At 37.8% G+C, this 9,527-nt stretch overlaps 1 protein-coding gene across 1 annotated transcript; it reads left to right on the forward strand.

Annotated features, from left to right (window-relative positions):
* The first annotated feature begins 6 nt into the window (after positions 1-6).
* LOC116143904 (callose synthase 3-like) lies at positions 7-5,659 on the forward strand. The gene is made up of 8 exons (XM_031429357.1): positions 7-113; positions 197-280; positions 3,017-3,129; positions 3,232-3,461; positions 3,561-4,358; positions 4,469-4,519; positions 4,856-5,038; positions 5,186-5,659. Exons 1-7 carry the CDS (start codon positions 22-24, stop codon positions 4,958-4,960), a joined length of 1,473 nt encoding a protein of 490 aa, XP_031285217.1. The 5' UTR covers positions 7-21; the 3' UTR covers positions 4,961-5,038; positions 5,186-5,659.
* The last annotated feature ends 3,868 nt before the right edge of the window (positions 5,660-9,527 follow it).

The raw sequence follows: 9,527 nt of genomic DNA on the forward strand, positions 1-9,527 counted from the left end.
TACATGGAAGAAGCCTTAAAAATGAGGAATTTGCTGCAAGAATTCCTCAAAAAGCATGATGGTGTGAGGTATCCGACTATTCTTGGACTTAGAGAGCATATATTTACTGGAAGGTAAAAAGCACTTTAATGACCCTGGATTTTAATTTGCAGTCTTATATAAATTATTTAATAATTCTTTTTATTATTTGATGCAGTGTTTCTTCACTTGCTTGGTTCATGTCAAATCAGGAGACCAGTTTTGTGACAATTGGTCAAAGACTGTTAGCCAACCCTCTGAAGTAAGTTACCATGTTTCGAATCCCTTTCTTCAAATCTTCTCTTCTTTTATGTTATTTGCATGTTTTTGCAAAATATATATACGTATATATGTGAAAATAAAAATTGGGAGAACTTATTTATATGAAAAGTTTGCGGGGAAAACCATCTTTTTTGCTTCTAAAATCAGGAGACCAGAAATGGCCGGTAGTTCACTGATTTGGCTGTCAGTGACGGCCAAATCTTGGCCATCGTTGATCGAAAACGATGGCCATTTCTTTGGCCTTTTTTGGCCGTCGGCCGGAAAAGGCCATAGCGAGGCGTTACGACACAGATCCGATCAATCTGTGTTGTAAAGCAATTTTTCGACCAGATTTCGGCGATGTTGGCTAGAATATGGCACTGTGGGTGGTGGTGGTATTTTTGTTATTTTATATGTTGGGGTGCTTAATTAAATTAGCAAACTTAGGGGTTTTTTTATAAATTTTTAAATTTTACCTCGTAATACTCTCCTACTCAACTGCCCAATATTATTCCCAAAATCCTATCCAAAATAATAAACCAAACGCACCCTATGTGTTAGTTAATTAGAATTTGTGTCCCTGCTCTGCACCAGGTTGAATAAAAATCAATGTTGAACTGTTATAATGATAGGAACCCACTCTAATAACTCAACAATTTGGGCCGGGCCATGGGTCTTTCATGGGCTTGGATAGAACTCTCCTTGGAAAACCGGCTTGCTAAGGGAGGGTGCTCAAGCCTTTATAACCCACATGCCCACCCTTTTCCTTTTCAATGTAGGATCCTAACATTCTCCCATGCTTTGAGACCCAACGTCCTCTTTGGTCTTCTTTCTAGAGAGTGCCCGCCCTCTTCGGCTACCCCTCCCTCATCGGCCTTTACTGCCCTCTCTTTGGGTCTTACTTCGCCTAGAAGTCTGTCAGCAACTCTCCTTCTTGACCCCTTGGGGGGCCCACTAGGCCCTGCTGCGTGGGCTCCACGTTGGCCTCTTTACTCCTTGGGTGACTTCGCGGATCCCCTTTCCTTGGGGTAATAGCTCGGACCCAAGGTCAGCCTGCCACGCGTCCACAAGATCATGCTTTGATACCAATTGATAGAAACTCACTCGAATAACTCAACAATTTGAGCTGGGCCATGGGTCTTTCATGGGTTTGGGTAGAACTCTTCTTGGAAAACCGGCTTGTCAAGGGAGGGTGACTAAGCCTTTATAATAAGCCTTTATAACCCACATGCCTATTCTTTTCCCTTTCAATTTGGGATCTTAACATTCCACCACGCTTCCGCAACTAACGTCCAAGTTGGCCTCTTTACCCTTGTCGGCCTCTTTATCCCTTGGGTGACTACGCGGATCCCCTTTCCTTGGGGTAACAGTCCGGGCCCAAGGTCAGCCTGCCACGCGTCCACAGGATCATGCTCTGATGCCAATTGAAAGGAACCCACTCCAATAACTCAACAATTTGGGCTGAGCCATGGGTCTTTCATGGGCTTGGGTATAACTCTTCTTGGAAAATTGGCTTGCCAAGGGAGAGTGCCCAAGCCTTTATAACCCACATGTCCACCATTTTCCTTTTCATTGTGGGATCCTAACATATAACAATTGAAAATATTGGGCATGTTTGGCTTATTATTATTATTATCCATATTCCCAATCCTATTCTCCAAATAATGTGCCATGTTTCAGAAATATTACCCTATTTTTTTAATTACTTTTAGACCCCAAAAGGTTATTAATTTCATTAAATACCCTTTGAAAAAAGTTTAAAAATTAACAAAAACACCCCTGTGACCCATACTTGTCAGATTCCGGCAACCACCGTCGGTGGTAGTCGGAATTTGCCACAACGGTGAATTACTGACTGGAGTTGGACGGTAATTCACCGATCTGGCCTTTTCCAGTCAGATCTACAGTGGATCTGGCTAGGTCGTGGATCTGGCCTTTTCTAGTCAGATCCGTGGTGGATCTGGCCGGAAAAGGCCATAACGACGCGTTACGACATAGATCCGACCGGTCTGTGTTGTAACGCGATTTTCCGGCCAGATTCCGGCGGTGGTGGCCGGAATTTGGCACTGCAGGTGGTGGGGGTATTTTTGTTATTTTATATGTTGGGGTATTTATTAAATTAGCAAACTTAAGAGATTTTTTCATAAATTTTTAAATTTTACCTCGTAATACTCCTATATTCAATTATTCAATACTATCCACAAAATTCTATCCAAAATAATAAACTAAACGCACCCATTATGTAAGTACGATATTTATATATATTCATATACATATCAGGATATCGAAACATCAACAAACAAACATGGTCTTACCGTCTTGGTGCAGCTCAAACGTTTTACCAAGTATGTTTATAGCACAATTGGGTAAAACTTAATATAGCTGAATGCTTGGAAGTGATTACCACAAACCCTAGTATAAAACAATGTGTTTAAAAACTGAAAATTTTCAGAATGGGTATCGTTAAAGTAAATTTCATTTTCAGTGTTGAAGAGGAAAAAGATTAGCAAATGGAAGTTTTTACTTCAGCATCGAGTCTTCGATATTTTGAATGAATTGAATGGGTCACTGATGTTATGATCAATCTTTGATGGCTGAAACATTTAATAATATCGCAAACAAATGATTCTGGGCATATTTGTGGTCATCACTTTCTTAATAAATATTTATTTCTTTCGTTTTCTTTCCCTATGCTTGTCTGGGCTGATTGGCTATGTCCTTGTTTCTGGTTATGCAGGGTTCGATTCCATTATGGTCATCCAGATGTGTTTGATAGGCTCTTTCACCTTACTAGAGGAGGTGTCAGTAAAGCATCCAAGGTTATCAATTTGAGTGAAGACATATTTGCTGGTATGTTGGTCTCTGGAACTTTTCTTTCTTTGCTTGTTTGTGTTGACGATCTTGGATAGTTGGATCTTAACGGTAACATGTGTGATTTGGTTGTGTCTGCAGGCTTCAACTCTACCCTTCGAGAAGGCAATGTTACCCATCATGAATACATTCAAGTTGGGAAGGGAAGGGATGTCGGCTTGAATCAGATTTCTATGTTTGAAGCTAAGATTGCTAATGGCAATGGGGAGCAGACACTGAGTCGAGATATATACCGGCTTGGACACCGGTTTGATTTTTTCCGAATGTTGTCATGCTATTTCACTACCATTGGATTCTACTTTAGTACTTTGGTATATTGCACATTTATTTTTTTTAACTTTTTTCAGGCTTGTTTGTGTTTGTAGCTTTCCAAAGGTCCAGACTAACGTCTTTTTTTCTTTTTTTGACAGATAACTGTGCTTACTGTGTATGTGTTCCTGTATGGCCGTCTCTATCTTGTACTTAGTGGTCTTGAAGAAGGGTTGAGTACTCAGCCTGCAATTCGAGACAATAAGCCTCTTCAAGTAGCTCTTGCTTCTCAATCTATTGTTCAAATTGGATTTTTGATGGCCTTGCCTATGTTGATGGAAATTGGCTTGGAGAGGGGTTTCCGGACTGCACTAAGTGAATTTATTCTGATGCAATTGCAATTGGCACCAGTCTTTTTCACTTTCTCTCTTGGAACGAAGACTCACTATTACGGAAGGACATTACTTCATGGAGGTGCAAAATATAGGCCTACGGGTCGTGGGTTTGTGGTCTTCCATGCCAAATTTGCGGACAACTACAGGCTTTATTCACGTAGTCACTTTGTCAAGGGTATTGAGATGATGATCTTGCTTATTGTGTACCAAATATTTGGTCAATCTTATAGAGGTGCAGTTGCTTACATCTTGATCACAATTTCTATGTGGTTTATGGTGGGCACCTGGCTTTTCGCTCCGTTCCTATTCAATCCTTCTGGTTTCGAGTGGCAAAAGATTGTTGATGATTGGACTGATTGGAATAAGTGGATAAGTAACCGAGGAGGTATTGGTGTACCTCCAGAAAAGAGTTGGGAATCATGGTGGGAGGAAGAACAAGAGCATCTTCGTCATTCTGGGTTGCGTGGGATCATTGCTGAGATATTGTTAGCTTTAAGATTTTTTATCTATCAGTATGGGCTTGTATATCATCTGAAAATTACAAAGCACACCAAAAGTTTCCTGGTATATTCTCAGCTCCAAATTGTTTAATTTATTTCTGCTTTCAGTTACTTCTTGTCTTACTAATATAAATACCGTCATTGACATTACACCTTTTTTTCACTTGACCGTAGGTCTATGGTGTATCATGGCTGGTGATCTTTCTCATATTGTTTGTGATGAAGGTGAGTACCTAGATTCTTCATATAGTTGTATGCATTTTGTAGTTGTATTCAAAATTTTTATCTAAGCTTACCATTTCTGAAAAAAAAAAAAAAAAAAAAAGGTTAATGAAAAGGGACAAGGAAGGTGCAAACCATTTAGGGAAAAAGACGCTGCGTTGTTAATGATTTATTGTGATCCAGCTTATTTGTTTGAACAAATTATTTGTTATAGATCGCCAACATCATGCAACTTATAGTGCAATAACTTTTTATTATTTTTTTTGTATATGCATTGCCTTAATATATTGCATGTTTTGATTTTTGTAGTCTCATTAAATTTTCTTTTTCTTTCCGTAGACTGTGTCCGTTGGAAGGCGAAGATTCAGTGCAAATTTCCAACTTGTGTTTCGACTTATCAAGGGATTGATATTTTTAACTTCATCTCCATTCTGGTCATTTTGATCGCATTCCCATATGACCGTGCAAGACATCATTGTGTGTATTCTTGCTTTCATGCCCACTGGTTGGGGAATGTTGTTGGTAAGGATTCGTTGTCATACTCATTTACTTGTATTAATATATTTTATAATCGAAGCCATCCCTTGATATTTTCTTGTATGACCAAGACTCGGATTCATGATGCCGATTCTCAATTTTGCCTTCATTTTTAAACCCTTGTTTTTCCAGATTGCACAAGCATTGAAGCCTCTAGTTCAGCGAGCTGGGTTCTGGGGATCAGTTCGGACACTTGCTCGTGGCTATGAAATCGTTATGGGTTTACTTCTCTTCACTCCAGTTGCATTCTTGGCGTGGTTCCTTTGTCTCAGAATCCAGACTCGTATGCTCTTTAACCAAGCGTTCAGCAGAGGTCTGCAGATACTCGTATTCTCGGAGGCCAACGGAAAGATCGCCTTCGAAACAAGGACCCATGATTGTAAGTGCAGTATTTACATTAATCTGTTGGTCACCTTGCCGGAAACAACTTTGTAGAAATATTGTTTATATATGTATTTGTAGGATGAACCAGGGGCAGCATTTTTGGTAATTAAATTGACTCGGCAAGCCCTGTTAGCTAGCTCCTAAGGTGTTTCATTAAGAAACATTTGGAGAAAACATGGTGGAATATAATCAAATCATAATTAGTTGATTTATTTCTGTCCATTTAGTAATCGAACTGAAAGCATAAATTTTTTCTGGTTCGTGCAATCAAACTGAAGCCATAAGAAAAATTATGGAGCAATGTGTGCATGTATGGTGAAGGTTTGAGGGTACCGCATTTTTACATAAATTAGGATATAATTTTTAGCTTTTTAGATCAACTCAATGGTTTAGATTTGAGGTAACTTTTACATTTAATTTATCTGAGAAATGAAACAATTTAGATGCAATTTTAACCATTTTAACGCATTAATTTACCGGCTTAAAAATTATAAAAAATGCATCTTATGAACTTAACCTTATATAGATGTTTCAAGTTTCAATCAAGTATTACTCGATCAGCTATGGTGTTTGGCGTATTTCTATTGTTTTAAAAATCAGATCGGATCGGTCGGTCCAACTGGTTGGATCGTGAACCGGTCACGTGTTCGGTTCGGGTCACTCTCAAACCCATTACTATGCATTGAGTCGTTTTAAACCGGTTAAAAACCGGATGATATCAGTAAACCGTCGGTCCGAGAAAAACCGGTCCACATTAACAACCCGTAAATCCTAAAAGCGATGCAGTCATGCCCCTTTCTCGTCTTCTTCAATCTTCAGTTCTTCTCTTTCAATCTTTTTCCGTTTTTCTCACGAAAATTTTTAAGCAAACACTCTGTTCTCTGCGAAAAGTGTCACGGTTTCGGCTCTGTCTTCTGTTCTCTCTGAAATCCCACCCAAATCGCATTTGAACTCTTTGAAATCGACGATGACAGCTCCGTTCTTCGCTGGAAATCGACGGTGACAGCTTCATTCGTTAACGATAGCTCCATTCCTCGAACCAGGTAATGCCATTCCTCGCTCCCTTTACATTTAAGTTAACACCCTTTACATTTTTCAATCTGTTGCACTATCCAAATTTGTTGAGTCATGGAAGTTAAAAATGAGTTCAATTGAGTCTCACCAGGTTCACAACTCGTATTGTAATGCTGGGTTCAATTTGTGAAAGTCAGTTGTCATTTCAAAGTGCTTTTTTGGTTGTTGATGAAAGGAAGTAGGGTCATTGTGTATTGGGTTGGCCCCAAACGTAACCTAAATGCAAACCATAGCTAGAAGGTGTACAGCTATCGGGTTTTTTAGTCTGAAATTGTTAGGGTTCTTGTGTGTTGAATGAGCAATTGATTTGGGGCTTTTTGCTAGGGTCTTTCTCGTTGTAATCTAGGCAGATTTGTGAGAGGGTTGCGTTTCCTTCTTGAGGCTAGGATAGATCTCTGATTTCTTGCAGGTTATAGAGAGTTATTGAGTGATTAGGCTTGGGTTAAAGCATTGCTCTGATTCGACAGATTGAGTGTGTAATTTTTGGTGTTTGATTTCTTTGAATCTTGTTTGTGTTGGATTGATTTATGCGTTAATTAGTTTAGACTCAAGTTTTAACACTAAGTTAAGTTTTTCAAGCACTTCAACTTTTCTATGGTTCAAAAAAGTCATTGGCAGATTTTGAGAATACAATTGAAGTACGTAAAACCCTCTGTTTTGTACTTTTCTCAACTTTTCTATGGTTTTTGTATTACTCTCTCTTTTGTTCACAAACCACATAGTTGTCGTTTTGATAAACAAATATCTTAAAAGCATACATTTAGATTTCTATCCTAATTGTTAAGTGCATTGAGTTTCTTCACTGTCACTCAAAAGACCCTTCTTCATGTAAGCACTTGAAGAGAAAACTGGTAGTCAGAAATTTGCGTGAACAATTAATTGATCACTCCATTGCTTCCCAAAGATATAAGGGAATGAATATAGGAAATGAATGGGCCAGAGGAGAGATTTATATAAAAATATGAATTGGGTATAATCTTGTATAGTTTCAACTCTGGAACCTTTAAACAAGCCCAAGATGAACCAAACTTTCACCATGAAGCTTGAGATAATTTTAGGCCAAAATGTTATATGGAGAAGGATCTATTTCTACTGGAGTTGCTGATCACTCTTCTTTTTATGATTCAACCGATAGTTCAGAAGGTTGGTTTCAATTATTTAAGTAACTCAGTATCTATTTAAATTAAATTACAAGTTTTAACTTATGATTTCTATTTTTTACTGAAATTTGCGTAGATGGTGGTGATGGTTATGATGATGATGATGGTGATGAATTTTGATGCTAGTGTGTGAAGCTCAATCAACATAGAGACGGATCAAAGAAAAAGCACTTGCATCAAATGTTTTGTTATTAATTATTATGTATTTTGTCATTTGATATGTAAATACAACATCATGTTCGGATTTGGACTTTGAATTGTTGTTAAATACTTAAATTATGTTAGGATTGTTGTTGAATTTGAACTTTGAATCATGTTCGACAGTAATTAAGTTGTTATTGTCTTATTGAAAAATAGAAATCTAAAAAACAAATTTGTTTTTTTTTTTTTAAATGTGTTGACGTCATCATGATGTGTGATGATGTTACCGGTTCAATCAGCGGTCTAACCGGTTGAACTGGTTGAACGTGACCCGACCATCAAAGCGGTTTGCCCTCCGGTCCGGTTTTAAAACAATGCGTATTTCCACAAAATTTTCGTTAAAAGTTCCCAATCATCTTTGAAGATCTCAATAATTGTAATCATGTCATTGTTAGAGATCCCACTCACTCGAGTAAAATAAATGCTACAGTTCCGGTTTTTTTAATAAAATCATCACGTAACAAATTTACAAAATCCACAGATATAACTGTACGAGAGTGAATAAGATCTTCGAACTTTATCTCTGGAAATGTATACTTGGTACTTATCTCATACTATACATACAAAATCTTATTTTATTATTATGTATAAAATTTGCAAACTGAATAATGCGACATCTTCCATTTTAAATACAAAAAAAAAAATAGGTTGACAAAAGAATCTTACAAATTTTTTTTCACAAACTTAACGTGACAACTGATAATTAGTTTAAGATAAACTCAACAAAAGAAAAATTCATCAAAAACCAGTTATCAATTGTCACGTTGGGACTTGGGTTTGTGAGATTCATTTAGTATTGCCCTTTTAAATATTAAATCAGAAACGAGTGTAACATCGAGTCAAATATCTCCTAGTTGGCACAGGGATTGACCTCAATCTTTTTGGAATTCTCAGCTTGAAGTTCTTTGGTTTGATCTCCAGACTCCTAAGCATTGGCATACCTCCCTCATCTACTATCAATTCCTCCATTTCATACAGTAGTTCAATAATTTCTAAACTTTCAAGCTGACGAAAACCCTATTCCCTGCATATCATTTTCTTTCCGTGGTAAGAATGAAACAACAATTCAAGACTTTAACAGGTTCGGTAACTTAGGCATCGGGTCATCCTGGAAACCCAAAAAACCAGCAAGGTTGCGTGCATGTCTGTAGGCAGTTCCTCTATCTTCCTATCTAATGTCAAATCCTGGAGCCGTGGATAGTGAGAAAGTGGTTGCAGTGAAGTGAAAGAATGGACACCAGACAATTCAACTAATAAAATTCTATTGTTTTTCAGCTTCACAATAGAGTGGAATGTAAATGCTTCTTGTTCTTCTATGTCAAAATGATGAATGTGTAGCTCTCGAAGATTAACCAGCTTTTCAGGATGGTGAACTTTATTGCTTACGAACTTTAGAGTCCGAAGGTTTTTCAAATTGTCTATTGGCAGAGGCCCTTCAAAAGTTGTGATCAAATGTCTCAACTCTTACAATTTTCCAATTCCAATTGGCAGCTTGAGGGTGCAATTGTAAGAGTACAAGTCCAGAGTTTGAAGTCTTCGTAAGTTGACAGTGGATGGTTGAAGATTTCTGATGTCTGTAATTCTTATCGTCAAATACTTTAAGTGGACCAACTGCCCTTTCTCTTCGGGTAAGCTACTTGAATCAATTGATCCTC

Source organism: Pistacia vera, unplaced genomic scaffold (assembly GCF_008641045.1).
Source record: "Pistacia vera cultivar Batoury unplaced genomic scaffold, PisVer_v2 Contig1133, whole genome shotgun sequence".
Lineage (NCBI taxonomy): Eukaryota > Viridiplantae > Streptophyta > Magnoliopsida > Sapindales > Anacardiaceae > Pistacia > Pistacia vera.